Source organism: Cryptotermes secundus, unplaced genomic scaffold (genome assembly GCF_002891405.2).
Source record: "Cryptotermes secundus unplaced genomic scaffold, Csec_1.0 scaffold191, whole genome shotgun sequence".
NCBI classification, from domain to species: domain Eukaryota; kingdom Metazoa; phylum Arthropoda; class Insecta; order Blattodea; family Kalotermitidae; genus Cryptotermes; species Cryptotermes secundus.
Window position 1 is genome coordinate 347,792 of NW_019718272.1, and position 20,857 is coordinate 368,648.

At 40.6% G+C, this 20,857-nt stretch overlaps 1 protein-coding gene across 3 annotated transcripts in view; it reads right to left on the reverse strand.

Moving 5' to 3' along the window:
- Positions 1-20,857, reverse strand: part of LOC111873679 — a 980,223-nt gene that overhangs the window by 197,036 nt on the left and 762,330 nt on the right. For all 3 annotated transcript variants that reach the window (XM_033755436.1, XM_023868634.2, XM_023868704.2), the window contains one exon: positions 20,612-20,716. In XM_033755436.1, the coding sequence (XP_033611327.1) occupies positions 20,612-20,716 (105 nt within the window). The remainder of the gene's footprint in view (positions 1-20,611; positions 20,717-20,857) is intronic.

Sequence of the window (20,857 nt, forward strand, 5' to 3'; positions counted from 1 at the left end):
CTGTGCCAAATATTCAATGGGTGGGATAGTTAGTACAATTTCTGCGCAACTTAGAATATTTTAAAGGAAACGCACACAGAATGATGTCTGTATCGCTGTTCTCACAAAGGAGAAAATTATGAAACATACGGTGGTATGGGTACATTGTTTTCTCGTCGTTAATAGCCTGTCTAATAACAAAAGCCTTCTTTGTTCTTAATTAACCATCCAACTCACAACCAGACCAGCAACCAAAACCACCGTGCAAGTACTGACGTCCTTGGAACAGAATCTCCTTCCCTGAACAGTAGGAAGTTTTTCAGGTATGCGAGAAATTCTTATTGTGGAGTCCACGATTCATTTCTGTCAAGCAAAACCTCACCACTTGATCCACTTTATTAATTCATACTCTCGGAACTTATTTTCTCATTAACGGGCTCAGCTGCATCTCTGGCCAATGTCTTGTTCTCTTACTGGGCCCCTCTTCAAATTGCGGTTTTGAATATAAGCCTATAACGACCAGAGAAGAGAACTAACTAGATCTGAAGGAAATGGATCGTGAGAATTTCGATTAGATTTAACTTTACAAAACAGAACGAACTGGATAGTTCTGTCAAGATAGCACTGAACATTTGACTCTGTAGGAAAGGAATAAAATTTCGTAAACTCTAACTCATTACGTTCTGTTTTCAATTGCGTTCCGGTTACAGAATAACAAATATCAAAATAATTAAAACAGTACGCTAATTACTAGAGACGGTAAGAATTGTTACGTGAAATATTCTAGCAGTTATTTTTTCCGAAGCTAACGCCAACATACCGATTGGAGTCGATGACTTAAAGAATTGAACTAACGAATGGTTAAATTTCCCGTGTGATGCTTCTTAAGTCCCTACTTCTCATCTCGATACTGAGATTGACAGCCATCAGGCGTTCCATGATCCTTCTCAGTCTGAACTGATAAATACTGAAACAATTCTTTTCAATTGTCCAGAACCGCTTTCACGCGTGCTGCCTAACTTATTTATTTAATATAGCATTAAATAAGCCAATAACAATATTTCAAACACCTTTTTATTGCTAGTGGGGTGGGACTAAGTCCCATGTACTGCGGCCACTTCTGGCCTATTGTACCAGCCCCAGATGATAGGTGAGGGTGATTGTGGAGCAATTGGTGGAATGAAGATTGGCAGCGGAAATCGAAGTAGTTGGAGAGAACCTGCCCCAGCGCCACTTTGTCCTCCACAAATCCCGCTGGACTGGACCCGGGATCGAACCCGGGCCGCCGTGGTGGGAAGCCAGCGACTAACCGCTTGAGCTATGGCGGGGCCCTTTTAACGATTTAAGTATGTAAGAAAATGTACATGAAGGAAACTAATTAGCATCACATGTGGTAAAGGGAACCAAACACGCAACTAATGTGACGTGCTTCTCCACAAGTAATGGTAAAAAGAAACTCTGAAATTCATGCGTGACAGCGTCCAGTATCCTAATCGGGAATGTGAAGAACCACGTGTTACCTTGCTTTCATTCGTAAACGGCTTCTAAAACAAAGGGACGAGTGCTTAGGATACCCCATCTTGAACGGTGTAACATCATTTTCGAAAGGAAAGGTAACAAATTTTCACAACCTAACCAGATAGGTGGCAAGTTTGGAACTTAACGCGTTATTTCTGAACACGGCACATCATTTCATCGTTAAATTATTCAAGTACAAGCGGGGTACAGTGGTTGTGAGATGACCGAAATCCTTTGCATTGGGACTGAAACATACCTTGGCTGCTTCGCTCAACCTTAACTGAAACGGGGGTTGGTGTTTGGCTGCGGGCACCACGCTCAAACAACCTTGTGAACACACACGAAACAGGTTAACAGTGGTAGCTAAACTAATTACCGCGCAACCAGAACAAGATCACATCCATCATACTTCCTGAAGACCCATTCCCTTGTTACTACAACTCATCCAGGAAACACTGACTCACTTCCCTTGCGTGACTGTCGTAAAGTACGTCGTGGTTGAAATGCAAACAGCGGTCAGATGATTTCCTTGTGTGGCCAGTGGGAAAGTACTAGAAATGTTATGTCCATACTAAAGATTCCGATTGAATGCTCGAGTTGGCGACACTTCAGCTTCGTATTTTGGAAGTTGCGGGTTCAAATCTCGACTTCGAGAGAGGATTTAAATGCATTTCCTCATTCCCTTCAGGCCAATACCCTGAACTACACCCCGACCTATTCCTTCCACATTCTTACCAACTCAGTCCTTACCAAACATTCTGCCACCAAGCGCTATGCACGTCAAGCTGCTGAGGGTGCCGTTAATCAACTCTGGAATAAGTAAAGAAAATAAATTTACTTAAATAACAAATATCTCGTTCTGAACACGCTGATTTCTACAGGAACTCGAAATACGGCGGTAATTCAGTATAAAACTCGATATTTAGTCCCCTGCTGCTTTTCATACAGCTCGGAATAGTTAGCGTCGAAAGACACAATGACTACTTGACAATGAATTGGACAGGACGTAGGGCGGTCGTGGCTTAGACCTAACCTGGGATACAATCCTAGCAATTCTTCGGAGAGGCCAAGAAAATATCGGAAAGCCGGTCTTCATAGCAGGCCTACGGGTAAAGGTTTGAAATTGTAACCTCCGGATTACTAAGATGAGCGCTACCCACACATTCGTGACGCTCGGTGATAATTAACGAAACGACGTAATTACGAAATGAATCCTCGAAGCTTACGTCCACTTTAATGTCGAAGCAAACACGACGCTAACACCGTTACGGAATTGTGGAACCCATTTTCTCTTGACTAAGCTTCCCCTTTGACACGGACATAAATCAAACCATGGGGCTCTTACGTCACAGATAGCATAGGATTGCCTGATAGTGCCTGTTTTATGCAGATCATCATCAAACGTGCTTCCTGCTATGCGCTAAAAGAGAGCACTAAGTTGTCCCTGTGCTCAAGTAATTAAGCACAACGCCACGAAGGCGTATGGGGGAGTGGAAATATACATCCACATTTTCTTGACCTCGACACCAATTGGAGGTGAGTGGTCAGCTTTACGTTCCTACCGCTTCACCCCCAGGGAAAGAGATCACGGTATCCATTGGCTAAGAGGTTGGGTGGACCCCAGAGTCCGTCCGGACGATTTGGAGAAAAGAAAATTCGTAGCCCTACCTGGACTCGAACTCCGACCCCTCACTCGTCCACCCCGTAGCCAGTCGCTATATCGACTACGTTACCTCGGCTCCAAAAAAATAACACTAGAGAAGTTATAATTAGGGTATAGTACTGAATTAATACAATGCCTTATTACTTTCTTTCTTTCTTTCTTTCTTCCTTCCTTCCCTTTAAGATGAATTCTATCCAAAAACGTACGGCGCTTATTTAATAAAAAGGGCAAGTTTTGGCGGAAGGTCGCCTTGCCAAATTATGACTGTTCGTTTCTTAGTTTCCTGGTTGCAAGGATCATTCAGGTGTCATTGGATGGTCACTAAGAAATGAATTAGTAGCATACGGTAGTGCAGTGGCTCAGTAACTCAGTTAACCCTTTAAAGGCTGAAGAGAATAGAAGGAAGAGACGTGGGGAGAGTGTAGTTACAGACAAGGACAGGAACATTTTGCGGCTTTCAATGTGTGCAGGTCGTGCAAGCTTGTCTTTGTACAGGTTCGGCTGAGGGTCAAAATGTAGGAAGTGAAAAAATAAGGGGTTTGGTCGTGGACTTTATTATGGCAGAGGAAAAATTTGAGCATGGCTTTTACTGCGTATCAAAGGAATTAAAAATTAAAGATTGAATTTCTTCTGAATAATATATATAGAAATTCATTTCGAGCCTCACAGGAAACACGTAACCTCTTCACTGAAAAGATTAATGCCGTTTAAGGAAACAATCGTTATTTATTGTGAGAACCAAACACTGTGTGGGCAGAATTCAGAATGTTTGTGTTAAAGCAGGCGGTACACAATGTAACCACTGGGATTTAAATGGTTAATCGGTTAGGCCACAAGAAGAACGCATTCAAGTTAGTCACACAAAATCACCATAAGAATTCGGAGCTAGAAGCAGGCAGTAACACCCAAGAAGTCATCATACAATATCTGGGAGTAGAGCTACATCGCTGTTGTCTAAGTTCAGCGTAGTGTTACGATATTAGTACGAGTATAAAAATATGAAATAAAATGAAAGTGTACTATCCGAATATTAATCACATCAAATTTAACTGATTGTCAAATAAATTCAGTACAATATTGTGACGTGTTGCGCTATGCAATCCAATTCCAATCCCGGATAAATTTCCATGTACAAACTCCGGCGCTCCTAGCGTGACCTTGGTCATTAAAAAATTCTAACCCTGAGAAGTCTTATATTCCCAGCGCCCTAATCTGATATAAGTACTTTCGCGAAGAGACCTAAGTAATCGTCGAGTAAGAAAAAGGAAAAAGAAATCTCGTTGTAGGTGCAACAGTGATATACACACAGATTCTACAACGTATTATCTGAGGGATAATTAGAATACCTTGTCATTTCAATAGGCCTCTAAAGAAAGATCCTAATCAGTGTAATGTGAATATTACATTCTCCAAAAAAGTGTCCATTAAATATTCCAGTTTCTTTTAATGCGAACAAATGTGTCCTTCCGCAACAGCTAACCACATAACCAGTTTCTTCTCCGAAATGTTCAAGCATACCAGATTCATCTTAGAATACCCACTCTCCAACAAACAGTTCAGGCTAATGGAACAAAAACCTTAATTTGGTAAAAACGAAAACAAAGCTAAAGAAAGCCGTCACCTTGGATTTCACACGTGATGAGACAGTGTACATGTTTCTAATTTAGATGAGTGCTTAAGCCAAGAGCTCCTTTACTGTAAATTTTACCGAAGACCGTGCCTCCATCTTCGATATAAAACAGTGTTTTAAAACTGTAGAAAGGAGTGAGAATAATTTATACAGATATTTATTCATAATAAGCAGGATACGTTATCCTTACTGTTTATAACTGTTATAAAAGTCTTTATAATTAAATTGAGATGTGATTAAATTCGTACCCAAATACAAGAGTCATATCTCAGATATGTATTCGTTTTGGAAATCCATTATTCAGTTTGGAGGAAGAAAAACTCTTTAACAATTTAGCTTCTTCCCGAGTATCCAAGGATCTTGTTTGGTAAACACAACACATGTGCAAGATTTACCTAATGGGGTTCATGAATACAAACATATATCTGACTCAATTCCGGTACACAAGGGGAAAGATTTAGCGACGCTTTACACAAATACTATGGGTTCTGCTTACAAACACTCTGTTAGAGGAATTAACGTCGATCGCAATGGTCGCGCCGTCTGAAGCATGAAGTGTCTTCGCTCACTTGAACACTGGGATCATGGGTTCGAATCCTCTTCAAGGTATTGATATCTGTGTGTGTTACCCTGTGTGTAGGCAGCCATCTTGCGACGGGCTGATCCCCCGTCCATAGAGTCCTACCTACTGTGTACAGGATTAAGAAACTGAAAAGACAACCAAGGCACAACAAAGGGCTGCAGAGCCATAATAGAATAGAAAAGAATAGGATAGACTAGAAATATTAACGAGAATTATGAAGAGGGGGAATCTGTGCCCTAATCCGCTTAATTTCTTATACGCGAATATAAATACTTTACGAAATAATGAGGAAACTGATTTACTTAGAAGCAAATGAACTGATCTACTTGATGTTCTACGAGATGAAAGTCACAGGCAATGCTGGATTTGTGAAAAAATAACTCACTGTGGCTATCATTCATGCCTTCACATGTGCACTGCGACTTGTACACAGCAGAACGACACACCCTTCTTGAAACAGATTGGAAACGTGCAATGTTCAAAGCTGCGTAAGATAGGCCCCTCTCCGATTACTTTTGCTTTTCTCTTGTCAATGAACTGTGTATCAATTACTCACTTCCTCAACTCCTGTAACCGCTACAGTGCTGCCAACGACACTAATAGCCACTATGGCAGCAACTGGGGCTCAGGTTCTGGGCTGACATTTGGTAAATCACACCTGTACTCGGCAGGTATCAGTTTCGAATCTCATCTGTGGATTTCGTGAGGTTTATCAGGTTTTATTTAATGACATGAGACGAAAGCAACATCATGACACTGAAGAAATACAACTGACTCCTTTCAACTTCTTACCTAGTCACTTTTCTTGACATTATTTGGATCGCTTAATGACCATATGTAATCTTTGCAGTTGAAACCGCTAGGTTAGACAAACAAACAAACAACGAACTATACCAATCAAAACCATCTACGAAATTGAGAACCGGGCATCTGAGATGGTTCATACACTACTTCTGAGCATCGCATTACAACAAGCATTGGCTGGTGGTGTGCAACTTCATCCTGTGTTTGACTAATTATGAGACGACAATGTGGCTTCATTTGAACACTACAGTGACTTCTAACTAAAGGAACAATCTGACATCTCTACTTCTAGCTATAGCTCGATTGTGTCGAGGACTTGAACTGTTTGCTTCTGCAGTGTCGGGTCTGGCGCAGTAACAGGGTGCTTGCCAAAGTCACGCTGGTCTTGAATAAATTCAGTTTAATCGATCCAATCTCCCCCTTACATAAACTCACGCCAATTTCAACTCCTGAAAGTAAATTCATCTTCCTCTTGCTCTTATTCTTCATATTTAAAAGAGTATTAATGTTATCTTACAGATGCAATTTGTCAATATTACCAATAAATTGTATGTAAAAATGTTCTCGCTTGTGGGTCAGTTGCAACGACTGCAACAGTCGACTGTAGCAAATATAAGGGAATTCTCACACCACTCAGAGATTTTTTCTCCTCTCGCTCCCACTTTGGAGCATACGGCTGATTTCTCAGTTTTATGATCATTTTACAAACGGTAGGACTCCTTGGGTGAGTGATCAGCTCACCGCAAGGCCGCTACCCAATCACAGGACAACTCAAATACATAATTAACACATACACATGCCAAACATCCATGTCTTCTGTGAGATTCGAACCCATGATCCCAACTTCCCAGCGAACGAAGACATTACATGACTTAAACCGCTCGGCTACCGTGATCGGCACTCAGAGATTACTAGAAGTTTATTCTATGAGGAACTATGTAAGTATTACATCAAGATCACGTCAGGTTATTTACGACCTGAAGTTTTCAAGGCTGATAAGATGATAGAATCTTTTCGGGGCTCTCAGACCCTGACGATGGGAACAGAGATGTTCCCAAAAATTTTGGTAATTTTTAACCAGCTGACACGACTGACTGCCCGAGGATATTTTATTATTGCCAGTTTATTATTCCTTATACGTTACACTTTCTAACTGATGTTAGACATATGACAAAGCACAACTATATATTATATAATGCGTAAATTTACTTGTAACACATGGAGTTTCAATCAATAGTTTACTGCTGGCTTTCAGACTTAAAAGTTACTTTGAGATGTATCCTGAAAAGTAACTGGGGCACTCATGACGAAGATCCCTATTGTGCACCGAAAATGAATCCGTTCCTTACAGGTGATTCATTGGGCTCATTCCTCATTGAGGCGAGCGTTTCTGTAGCTGTCTCGACAGACAAGAGAGAGCTATTCATCTGATGAACTCCGTTCATCACAACGCGATATTCCCATAACAACACGACTGCTTTTCCCTTCTCTACTTTGCCTGTACTTCTCTCTTGGAATACACAGAATGTCCAGATGGAAGGTATCTAAAATAAATAAATAAATAAATATATCAGAAACCGTCATACAGGCATACGGTTTATATCATCGAAAAGGAAAACTCCGAATTTTTCTTTACGCCCGTCTTACGAGCATGCGCCAGTTGGTGACCTTCGGCGAGTTCAGTAACGGTGTCGACACCAGAGGACCAGGTTCAATGCGTGTTGTGCCTAGCAGAGTTTTAATCTCGTAGGCTGTCCAGCGTCGTTTTAGATTGCAATATGGACGTCAACCTCGTACAAGGAAAAGAATTCGGTTCTGATACAACAAACAGAGAAGTAATCTGTTGAGTAGTCTCCTGGAAAGACAAGGATTTCTGAAGAAACTGTCAATCGCATTAGAGTGGCATTCCAGCGAAATCCGCGCAAATCAATTTGTGCTACTAGCCTGCAGGTACGTACGTACAACTTCCACGTTCAACAGTACATGATGGGCTACAGCCCAGTTCAGAAGAGAACACTGAATTCATTGGTATATCAGCATTGTCATTTATGAATAATTTTGTGGTTTCGTTGGCGGATGGCCCTGGTACTAGTTCTGCAGGAGTACCAGTCAGATATGTTGCAGAATGGCCAGGAGGTGAAACGCAGCTCCTCTGAACATCTGTGTGACTTCTGTCAGTCACAAGAGGCAGACTCCAAGCCTCCAAGAACATTCTACTTTAATGGTAAACTACAAGTAGAGGAAAGTCCCAATAAGATGAATATAGATGTTACAGCTTCATGTAGAGTAACGTTCACAATTTTTTGGATGATATGATGGGAACCAAAATTATCATACCGGAAATATCGTTCAACATACACGACTTCTCTTCCATAATATTGCCTACTCAAGGTACGATGGACCATAAAAGATATTTCAGACATAAAATATAAGATTATGGAAGAAAAAACCTAGAAGCAATATATACACGTACTGCAATCAATTTTTCTGAATGCAGTGAGATATTATTACTCATAGAGCAGCAACATTTCCTATGAAACATGGAGAAACATATTCTGTACTATAATTTTATTTACTCTTCGATCAAAATTTCATATTGTAACAAATTATTCTCTCATCATGTAATTATTCGGAAACAGAGAATTTTTTTTCATTTATAAAGTGGCTTCATGTAGCCTACATTCTGCAAATATAATTACTTTCTTCTAAAAGACCCTTGAAAGCCCGACGGGATTATTATTAATTAATTAGTCTGGTTCAACAGAGAACAGAATGTAATCCGCCTTAGGATACCATCATATCCTTTACGGCGGGTGAACTGAGGCAGGATTGTGGAAGCCGTGGAACTCTTAAGATCACATGAATGAGCAGAGGGAACAGGTAACAGCAGCTATTAAATTCACATTTAGTCAAAGTACACATCCGAAGATAAAACGTGAGATCACCAAAGTGGGTATGAAAATAGCTAAGAGATTAAATTTTATTAAAATCCAAAATTTTAATGAAATTTTCTTTCAATACCTATGAGTTACAGATCGGGGGAGTTTTATCACCCAGTTTAAAAGTCACAATTAGCATGTAGCTCCCACAGGCCTCTCCAGTAAAACGGCTATACTCAATTCGGAATTACAAGGGAGGGCATGCGAAAGCGCTTTTGACGTCTTCTTGACATATAGGCTGAGGGCGTGCTCCTTGCGCGGCAATGAACCACGAGGAAGACGAGACTGCGGACCCTGTGGAATAGCTCACGCGTTGTGACCTGCGTCTCTGACTCCTTATGCTACCTGCCCAGCTATGTTTACATGCATTCCGAAGACATCCCGAAGTAAGTTTAATAGGAAATGGCAGAACCACAGAGCTGTGCAAATTACGTAAGCATGGAAATCACAATGCTCATGATTCATGTCTCCTTCACAGACTTGGAACGTTACTAGTTCACAGAAGTATCTCGTTTAAACGACACAGCTGCCTGTTAACGAAAGCGCATTATAATTTTAGGTGGAAAACGGAACATGTCAGTGTCTCCAACATTTGAAAAGTTCCCTTACCAAACCAACCGATTCTACGAAGTGTTAGAACTGAAGCCCATCTTCTCTAGGAAGAAGAAAGTGGCATACTACCTGCAGGCAGCCTCAGGGAAACAATTCCTGTGTAAACATGTTTGAATTTCCAGTCGGCATATGCCTCTGTGGTCTAGCGGGAAAAGTTTCCGGCTGCAGATTCAGAGGTACCGGGTTCTATTCTCGGCGTTATCAGATTTTCTGAGAAGTGGTGGGTCTGGAACGGGGTCCACTCAGCCTCGTGAGGATAACTGAAGATCTGCTTGAATGGAAAAGAAGCTGCTCCAGACTAGGAAAATGAAATTAACGGCCGTAGGGGATTCATTTCGCTCACCACGCGACACCCCATATCTGCTAAAGTTGACATTAACTTCGCCGACAAGCGGCGATCGCTCGGGACTACAGGCAATACAAAGCTATCGCTATTATACGCATTTTCCCGTTCACCGTTACACACGCACTAGGCTTCTCACTCTTCGCTATCCGTATCCTGGCAACGGATTTATCACAGTCTCACTGTCACTTCAAATCATGCATGAAGTCTTCTTTTCACAGCCTAATTCCTTTCTTGCCATTATTCTGTGGCTGAAAATTCGACTCAATTATAATCGACTACTTGTCTGCAATCTTCTGTATTCCTACTATCTCTCGGCACGGACAGCACGGAAAACACCGTCTTCTGTTGTTAAGGAAACGTTTTTACATCTGCGTTACCTAGCAATGGATTCCGTATTGTTGCGTGCGCTTGTATTGCGGGAATGTGTTTACCGACCAGTTGCCTAGCAATGGGTACAACGTCACAATATGAATGAATCTCGAAAGATGATGTACGTTTTGGATGTAAAGAACTATGATCTGGTGGAACTGAGCCTACATAACACCTAGAGGTTTGCTCGCCATAATCTGCAACTTTCCATGTGAGTGGCTTCTGTAAGCTACACGTCACCTGTCCCTCCGAAACCGAAGAGTAATTCCATTTCCCGTGACTCTCACGTAGCTAGTTCATTTTGAAACCACAAAAAAATCACAATTTTTCAAAAAGCCATTATGGCACAAGTTCTGAGCCCCGAAATTGAAGACAGCAGTGTCAGTCCTGCATGAGTGATAAGTAAGTCTCTTGCTTGTCAACGGCAAAAACAAAATTTGTCCCTATACTTAATTAATTAAGCACTATGAAATGAACAAGTATGGGAGAGTGGAGGTATGGCTCCACCATTATTTACCTAGGCGTTAGATGGAACTGAATTGTTAGCTTAACACTCAGACCACTTTAACCCCAGATGAATAGCCCCCAGCACCCAGCGAAGAGGAAGCAGATAGGCCCTCAGAGACGGTTTGGACAATGTGAAGTACAGAAAAATCCCTTGCCCCTGTCAGGAATCGAACTGCACTACGCCATGAAGGCGTACGGGAAGTGGATGTATAGATCCACATTTTGTTGACCTCGGCAGTAGTTTGAGGTGAGTGGTCAGTTTCACTCTCCGGCCTTTTTACCCCCGAGTAAAGAGCCCTCGGTACCCATTGTATAGGAGGTTGGGTGAACCCCAGAGCCGGTCTGGACGACGCGGTGAAGTGATAATTCTTGATTCTACCGGGACTCGAACTCCAACCCCTTGGTCGTCCAGCCCGTAGCCAGTAGCTATACCGACTGAGCTATCCCAGCCCCTACTATATGGGGGAAACAGAAAAGACAATATTAACACTTAATCACTTAACACTTAGGGCTCTAGATTTGTGTTCGGGAGGTGCTCGGTTTGATTCATGGCCCGCACATCGTCTATTCTAGCTGAGGTTTTGCATTGTGTTTCACAATTCCTCCACGCAGACTATAGTACTGTACGGCCGCGCCATAGCTCAAGCGGTTAGTCGCTGGCATCCCACCGCGGAGGACCGGGTTCAAACTCGGATCTGGTGATGTGGGATTAGTGGTTGACAAAGTGGAGCTGGGGTGGGTTTTCTCCGAGTACTTCGGTTTCCCTTGCCAATCTTCATTGAACAAAATACTCCATCATCATAATCACCCGGGGCAGGTACAATAGGCCAATCAGTGGCCGCCGTGTAGAGTGGACATAACTGGACTCCACCCCCCACTATGCGAATTAGAGAAAATAGTACTGTACATTAGGCCACAACGCTTCCTTCCAAGTCCTTTCCAGTTCATCGGCCTACCACCCGATGCCATATAGTCTAGCAATTCAAAGCGTCATTAAATAACGTACGAAACAATGAAATCATTCAATATTATTAGTTCTTTGCGCTGAACAACCCAGTGTTCTCCAGTTTCCTAAATCTTCATCGTCACCATGCAGTTCTTTGTCCTGTGCTGTAATCATTGAAACGTCCTTTGACCAATCCATCTTTAAAGTGGTCTTCAGAACTATTTTCCACTCCCTTCAAGACACATTTTCCTTCATGCATTTTTATTGTTGCTAGTGGGGTGGGACTTAGTCCCTTGTACTGCGGCCACTTCTAGCCTGTTGTACCAGCCACAGATGATAGGTGAGGATGATTGTGGAGCAATTGGTGGAATGAAGATGAAAACATGTTCCAGCGCCACTTTGTCCACCACAAATCCCACTAAAACAGACGCGATGGAAAGCCAGCGACTAACCGCTTGAGCTATGGCGCGGCCTATTTCCTTCATGTACGTATATTATAACGTTTAGATCCTTGAGTATCGTCAAAAACTTAATTTTAGTTGTTCTTTTATTGTGTCATTTATTAACAGGAATTTCATTAAATTTCTCCCCATATATTTTAATAAATGTGATGCCCCAGGAAATTTTTATGTGATTTTACGTCTGTGCCATTATTTCAAGCTATGTAGCGTCGGGTGGTGAAAGGTTGGTACATAATGAATTGGATGGATCATCCATGGCATGATCGATGTATTATCGTAATATTTCCCTGGAGGAACTAATATCAACCTCTTCAAACGGCAGCCGGGATAGCGGTTGTGACGGACAAGATTCGAATCGAGCAACTTTCATATACATGTAAGATTTGAGGCTTTCACGGCGGTGACTATGAAGAANATGAATATGGAGGCGATACGTTCCTCCGAAACGTAGGTTAACACCACATATACACGGTGCCAAATCCCAGAAGACTGCTTTCTTCATAGTCACCGCCGTGAAAGCCTCAAATCTTACATGTATATGAAAGTTGCTCGATTCGAATCTTGTCCGTCACAACCGCTATCCCGGCTGCCGTTTGAAGAGGTNCTCTTATATTTTGATCTTCCAGCTATTAAAAGTACACCAAGGTTTACCGTTCGTGGTGCAATGAGAATACTGGGCGACGAAGGACCTAAACCTGGGTTGCTTTCGCGGCCTTAAGTAGAGATTAAGTTATTGATGACGTAGCGGAAAGAAGGATTTTGGTAGCTCAATGGCCTTTAGTAGCAGCGATGCAAGTAACTCAGTTACGTAATAACATGGACCCTAGATGGCCTAGCAACTCCGATGCGACACTACTACAAGAACACGAAGCGGTCCCTTTTAAATTGTAATTTACATATTGTGCAGCTGAGAGAGACTACATGCAATATACTTCTGTTTGCATTATTAAAGCATTATAATTTACTTGTGTATTTAAATTATTTGGTGTGGAAAAAATATAACAAAAACATTTAACTGCTGAATATTCCACAGAATTATACTGCATCTTTAAAAATTCCTTTATAATCATCATGAAATCCCTACAACTTATGAGCTTTAAACTGCTCATTGTTAGAAATATTTACCCTGTGAATCAGCTTTACACTGGACACCTCCAGTTTTGTTGTTGCTTCTACCCTCAACAAATGTAACATACCTCAAGTATCTCTACAACTACAGCTTCGGTGAATAAATCCGCAGAAGCTGTGTGGTCTTTAGAAAAAGAAAACACTCCACCGTTTAATGAGGGTTTCTGAATGTTCAGTATAAAGCACAGGCCAAGTCGAAGGCCTATCAAGAAAAAGAATTCTTTAACATGCGTAACAGCTAGAATAGACTGTTGACAGGGTGATATAAGGAACACTGGGGGAAGTGGCATGGGAATATAAAAAAGTGGCTGTATCGAAGCAGCGCATGGCATGCATTAAGAGAAACATTAAACTAAATTTAACCTTACAACCCGTAAAAAATCTGGGATTTTTATCTTCCGCTCTGCTTGAAAATGTATCTCACTATATCCGAGGGTATTTGTTTTCTTTTTATATATCTCTTTTATCTGTCTGCTTATGCACCACCTCTATCGGACTTTCTGTCACGGCACACAAACTGCAACAAAAGCTTGAATTTCCAAACATAACTGGAATACTTCCAAAAAAAGTTTCAGCGGAACTTAACTATCAACCACTCTCCTTTTCTTCTCAGCACTCCAAAAAAAAAAAAACTCTACCCGAAACAAAATCTGCTGATGACGCTGTGTTTGTTTATACACATAAAAAATTGTGACAAGTTAAAAAGTTTTGACGGGACAGGAACTGTTGTAGCTTGCAGAATACAGAGGGCGTGGAGGCTGAGTCTTTAACCTTGTTTCCAGTGCCTGACACTTCTGTTCGTGAAACATGAATGTACGGCGCACGCTGAGCTGTCGCTAGCTGTTTTCAGTATCTGTGAACACTTCGTACATATACTGAAAGGCCTATTCCGGGCCCCAGAGGAATAACGCCAGTCTCGTCCCCTCGCAATTTAGCAACCCGCTACACACATTCTCTAAAGTTTTGTGCCAATTAATAAAGGGCAGTTATGTTGGACATTGTGTGCCCTCTAAAGCCTTGTGGTTGCATATGTAGCAACAGCTTTAACCCACTAAAACTCTGCATTCTGGTCACAGAATGTATTTGCGTGTTTCATATGGTTCGCATAGTAAAGAGCGTCCGTTTCCCTAAACAGCATTAACCTGATGATCTTCGTAACGAGGATACAGTGTGTTTCCTGTGAGGTGCGAACTGAATTTTACGTACTGTCTAGAAGAAATGCAGTCTTTAAAAATGTTTAACATGCATGCTGTCTTAGTAGTTTGTTGAACTCCCCCTTGAGGCTTATATCATTGCAAGGTACACGTCATCATTTTGGTATTTTTACGTAATATTAGTGATATCAAACGGTCCCTTCGCTGTAAGGCATTTTGACTTGCATCTTCACACTGCTTTCACTATACTGATACAGTTTTGTCGTCTTCATTTTCTGTTTTAGTGGTAGCTGTCAGTTATTCCTGCTAACTGGAATGAAGTCTGGGACACGAGGTTGAAAATTACTTCGCATAGCTCCCACAGACAATTATTCGATTATCGAAAATGATACAAATTTCCACTGCATATAGTTTATACTGTTTCACCTTCACAATAAAATGTGTGCATATCTTACAAAATATTTATCCTTGACCGATGGTTCTTGCAGCAGCAGCTTAAAATTTTCATGTTTCATTTTATATAAATTCTTGATACGAATAGCTCTACCGAACGCTGAGAGTGAGTAAGTAGCGCTCCTGCTTCGTATTCCAGAATCCAAGGTTCACATCTCGACCGCAGATCGGCTGTCTTAGCTAACATTTCTCGTAGGTTCCCTCAGTCCGCCCAGGCAAATGCCGTGACAGTGTATCAAATTACGTCATAGCCGCTTATTTCCGTATGATTTCTAACTGATTATTCACTAATCACGGCTATATAATCTGAGCTACTAAAAGTGTTGTCAAATGAACAATAAAGAACTAAGAAAATAAAAAAAACGTAATTTCCCTATAAAATTTTATATATTAATTTTGACACGGATAAGAGTCGAGATATGATTACTAACTAAGGGTATGAGGCAGAGTACTTCCTGATAAGGTAGCTGTCCTCGAGATACAGAAACTGAATGCAATCTAATGAACGGCTTGAACAACCCGATCGTCTTCACACATAATTCCTATATCAAAATCTGCATTCAGACCAACATTAACAGTAGACATTGCTTCGTATAAGGTAGCTAAACTGTTTCTCTTTAATTAATGCAAGAAGAGATAATTAAATAAATTATTTCTTCCGTCAATATATGTGCACTACCTTGTAAGTCTGTCGGTCACGGTAGCCGAGCGGTCTAAGGCTGTACTGTCTTCGCTCGCTTGGAAACCGGGATCGTGGTTTCGAATCCCACTCAGGGCATGGATGTTTAGTTTGTGTGTGTGCGATTTTCTGTGTTTGTATATAGGTAGAGGCCTTGCGACGAGCTGATCACCCGCGCAAGGAGTCCTACCGAATGTATAAGTTCTAGAAAAACCGAAGTGAACAGAGAAGTTCATAGAGGTAGGCCTAGGCCCACTGGGGCTGTAGTGCCAAGGAAAAAAAAACCTTGTAAGTCTAACGTTCAATTACTTCATATTGTTAATTATATTGTCGACTATACAAGGGGTTTGGATTGGTGAATAAATTTATTGATCACTTACAGGTCCTAACTACAAATAACTATAACACTATTACTGCTTTCCACAGTACAAATCTTAGCCTACTTTGTAACAGCTCTCAACAATGGCTATTCTCCTGCAATGTTTTCACTGGACGTTTCCTGGAAAAGAATCTTCAACTTCCGCTGCCCGCTGGTTAAGACTCCAGATTTACTCCCTCAACAACAGAACGCCTGAAGAATGTTGTCAAGCACTTCGAGGAGGGCATGAAGTAAGAACCTTCCTAAGGACAGATTACATCCGATAAATGATTATTTTCTGGCTCACTTAACAATGCGTTCTCAATGTGGGGGTCGTGGCTGGTGGACGAAAGCTGCAGCCTGTTGATAGCCATCGTGTGTGTCCGAAACTTGTTCTACTAACGGTATAGAGGAGTGAGTGTAATGTGAGTGTGGCAAAAATCGCACAGCCTTTTAAACGTTAAACGAAATTCTGCGGAAATATCGCTAATTAATTAATTAGCATAGGATGATACTAAAATATTATATTAAGATATATCACGTCTGCATCGATATAATATAAGCCAATTTAATCTTTTTGTATAACATAAATGAAAGTGACAAACCCATTCCTGTTTGTAGACAAAAAAATCTCGGTGGCTTTAGTCCGCAAGCGAACTATAGCCAACGAGCGACCGTCGCTTGTCGGCGAAGTTAGTGCCAACTTTAGCGGACAGAGGGTGTCGCGTGGTCAGCGCAACGAATCCCCACGATCGTTAATTTCGGTTTTCTAGACCGGAGCCTCGTGAGGCTGAGTGGACCCCGGTCCATACCCACTACTTCTCAAAAAATCTGGTAGCACCAGGAATCGAACTCGGGGCCTCTGGATCTCTAACCAGGATCTCTGACCACTAGACCACAGAGGCGGTCCATTCTTATTTCCTAGAATTATTATACCTTTAGTGTTTAATAGAAATTACCTCATACGTATTTTTAACCTAGGTACGACATACATGACAAAAGGGTACTAGAAACTTATGGAATACATGTCTGTTATTTATTGCCTGTATTTGTGTCTGACATAACGTATACAGATCGCCGAATGCATGGATTAAATAGAGGTTGACACTAATCCACAAAGAGAACCGTGTTATATGAGCCCCACTTGTATTTACGTGGATCCTGGAAAAACAGCTGAAATTCTGTCTATATTATACCCAGTCAAAATGAATAAACGTATTCTAAAAAACATTACGTCAACACCTCCGACAACACCCTGCCAGCAATTACTAACAACCGAGAAAATATTGATTTTGTATTGTTACATCGACTGACAGGTCTTAGTAACTATTACGCCATTCTCTCAGTGTACTGGTCATATGTAATTCACTTCTGACGGACATTTTGAAATGAGTGTGGAATCAGTGACATCTGTGAGATATTTCCAAAACATACTCCGCCCACCAATGGAAATGAGAATAAGATTGTTAAGGAAATATATGGAATTTTCTCGCTTGTGCACATTAAATAAACAGCATTTTATATATAATATATACATAAAATTCAGAAACTAAATTAGTTTTTCATCTTTCTCGGTAAAAGTATTCACCAAAGAAGTGCGTATATTTCCCGAGTTTATTCTGTGACATTTCGAACACGCCACTGGTCATGATATTCAACATAAATATACATACGGTTCTCAAATAAAATCGAGATACAGATATCACATAGCACATAGGAAAGAGTCACTTTTGTGTGTCGCTAAACATTATATACAACGAAGAATATATGAAATAAAAAATTCAGATAAATATATTCGTATTTTGCATCAGGCAGACTATCTATTTTTAGTAACCATCAAGGAAATTAAATCCTTGTTCATGCAAAAATTTGCGGGAACTAAAATATAATTCGCCTCGCTGATTTTAGCACAGTCCACCAGTCTCACATTTCATTGAAGTTCGTTCAATAGTATCGGAGGTAAAACATCTGAACAGAGACCACTTTGTACACTTTGTGCAATGAACATGCGAAATTGATATTGTACACTGTTCTCTCTGATACAGCACTAATGATGTCTGCCTGCCATATGACTTGCAGGGCAGCGATATAAACTTTCTGACATGCCATAAGGCGCGGATTTCAAAACAATCGAATAAAAACATGAGCCTACTCTTATTACTCATCAGACAATAACAGTAGCGATATATCTGAAAAATTGTTCATAATAGGCAGTTCTTACACCTTATGCCGGAAAGGTAACAAACTATTCTACGCGGTAAAAATGTGGTGTTCAAACTGCAGTATTATTAAAGTGGTGCTTAAAAATGGGTGTATAAACTTTTATGAAGATTTAGGTGGGAAAAACAGAACAAAGCTCTATTTTATATATATATATATTACGAGTACAACTCATTTTCCAGGGAGGTCAGAAACAAACGCTTTCCAGATTCTGAGGAAAGATCCCAGTACGCAGTTACACCATATCACAACTATCACTACCACAGTGGAACAACCAAACAACACATACAGGTACATGTAGCGGTCACAAAGTCTTAAATAAGACTTAAATAAATAAGTGATAATTATCTTCATCGTTATATTTATTCTAATTTTGGTTTTGATTTTTATCCTTTTAACGTCAAATTTTGACGGCTACTTTTAAATTATATAAGAACTAAATTTAAATTAAAATGTATTTTTAGCATAAAAATTCATACAAACACAATATGAATTCATATTGATTTATAACGCATTCAAGAACTAGTAACAGTAATCTTGTACGCCTGAAGATGACCTAAGAAAAGGGTCGAAACTTGTATCGTTACCACTAACAGCTAATAAAACAAGTATCTGTCACAGTAACGTCTTTCAAAACTATTATTGTGCAGACTGTCGGATTATATTACTTTCAAATGAAACTACGATTCTGATCACATATGAATTCTGCTAACAGTACTTTTGTATTACAACTTTCCACGAATATAAACTGAAGCGAGAATTTTCTTCTTAAGCCTGCACATTAACATTTCCTTATTTCAATAAAAATGTATCTCATATATATAGAGGTCAATAATCAAAGTAGCTAAACGACATTACATAGCTGCTGCACTAAGCAGTGCAACAATATGAGGTGATACAGGCGGTGTTCTCTGTGGGTCCGCTCCGACCGTGTTCTGTTCAGCGAAAGAGTGCAGTGCAGTTGAGGGCTCAGCTGCGGAGTGTTAACCAGGGGGAAACGGAAGCGGAAGAATCTCCGTTGCTAAGATTTGTTGCCAGCAAACTTGTAATAAAAACACTGCAGAGGAACAGCCATTGCAGAGAGCTGTTACCTCGCAAAACTAGTAGTAAAGTAGTCTGAGAAGATTTTATGTGAAGTGATCTCTAATGTTCAAATCAGCAATAGTGTTGCAGTTATTTGTAGTTATGCCCTGTTCAATAAATGTATACACCAATCCAAACTAATACACGTAACAATATGGAAGGAGGGAATTTTGATGTGCGTTTCCTTGTTTCCAGAAATTTTAATAATTAATTCTGAGTTAGCCCAGTTAGTTTCTTCTTACGAAGGAAGGGATAAATAAATGAGTGAACGAATCTTAAATCGGCCACATACATCGACAGACCACTCACGCTATGACAGATCGTCACAGAAGTTCTGTTTCCAAGGACACAAAGCGCGAAGACATCCATGGGTAAATGGAATTCGAAAGTGAATCCTGGTCTACACTTGTATAACAGTTGTCTTTGTAGAAGTCCGCACGATCAATAGGACCCGAAGAATCAGAAGTATCCACCTAAATTTGAATTTGTGATTACAATAGTGCCAAAGTACCTAAGAAAATATGAAAAACCAAGAAAATCCGAAAAACAATCTATTAACAAATACGACAACAAATGGGGCAATAGGCCTGTAACCAGTCTAGCTACAATAAATTTCTCCACAACAACAGGTTATCGGCTTGGAAACGGAAATGATTCAGTCAGTAGTCTTGAAGCGAAACTCGGACGGAAGAGATGGGTGCACCGAATACACGTCTTCACACTTTCGTTGCCTAAGAAGCTCGCTAAAAATTGTGCTACTGAACATGCTTTCTGTTCTCCTACAAACAGGCGACTAACTTCCATAAGAAGGCCGTGCCATAGTTCCGGCGGTTAGGAGCCAGCATTCCCACTGCGGGGGCACGGGTTTGAGACCGGATATGGTAATGTGGGATTTGTGGTGGACGAAGTGGTACTGGGGCAGATTTCCTCCGAGTACTTCGGTTTCCCCATGAATTCGCAATCTACCGATTTCTTCACAATCAACATCTATCATCCTGGGCTGGTACAATAGGCCAAAAAGTAGCCGCAGTATCAAGTGGACTCAGTTTCACCCAATGAAAAAAAAAATTTATGAGAGGAAAATTCTTCAAAATATGTCCGATATTTGCACACATTATCGTGCTGTAACTAATTAAGTATTGCAAACGGTTCATTATTAAAATTTAAATCCAATCTTACCAGCATGAGGCTCCATTTTGACATATCTGCCTTCCTGGTTCACAGCCTGGACCTCTTCCACAGTTTGATCCAGAGAAACCATCGAAACAGGAGCACCCAAAACGCCTGTAACGAAATAAAATATAACTCATAAATATATAATTGATCACTATATCCTCCATCATGTACACGTCATCGGTTCCTCGCTTTTGTGTATACAAGGTTTTTATTCTTAAGAACATATCTCTGTATGAAGAAAGCAGTCTT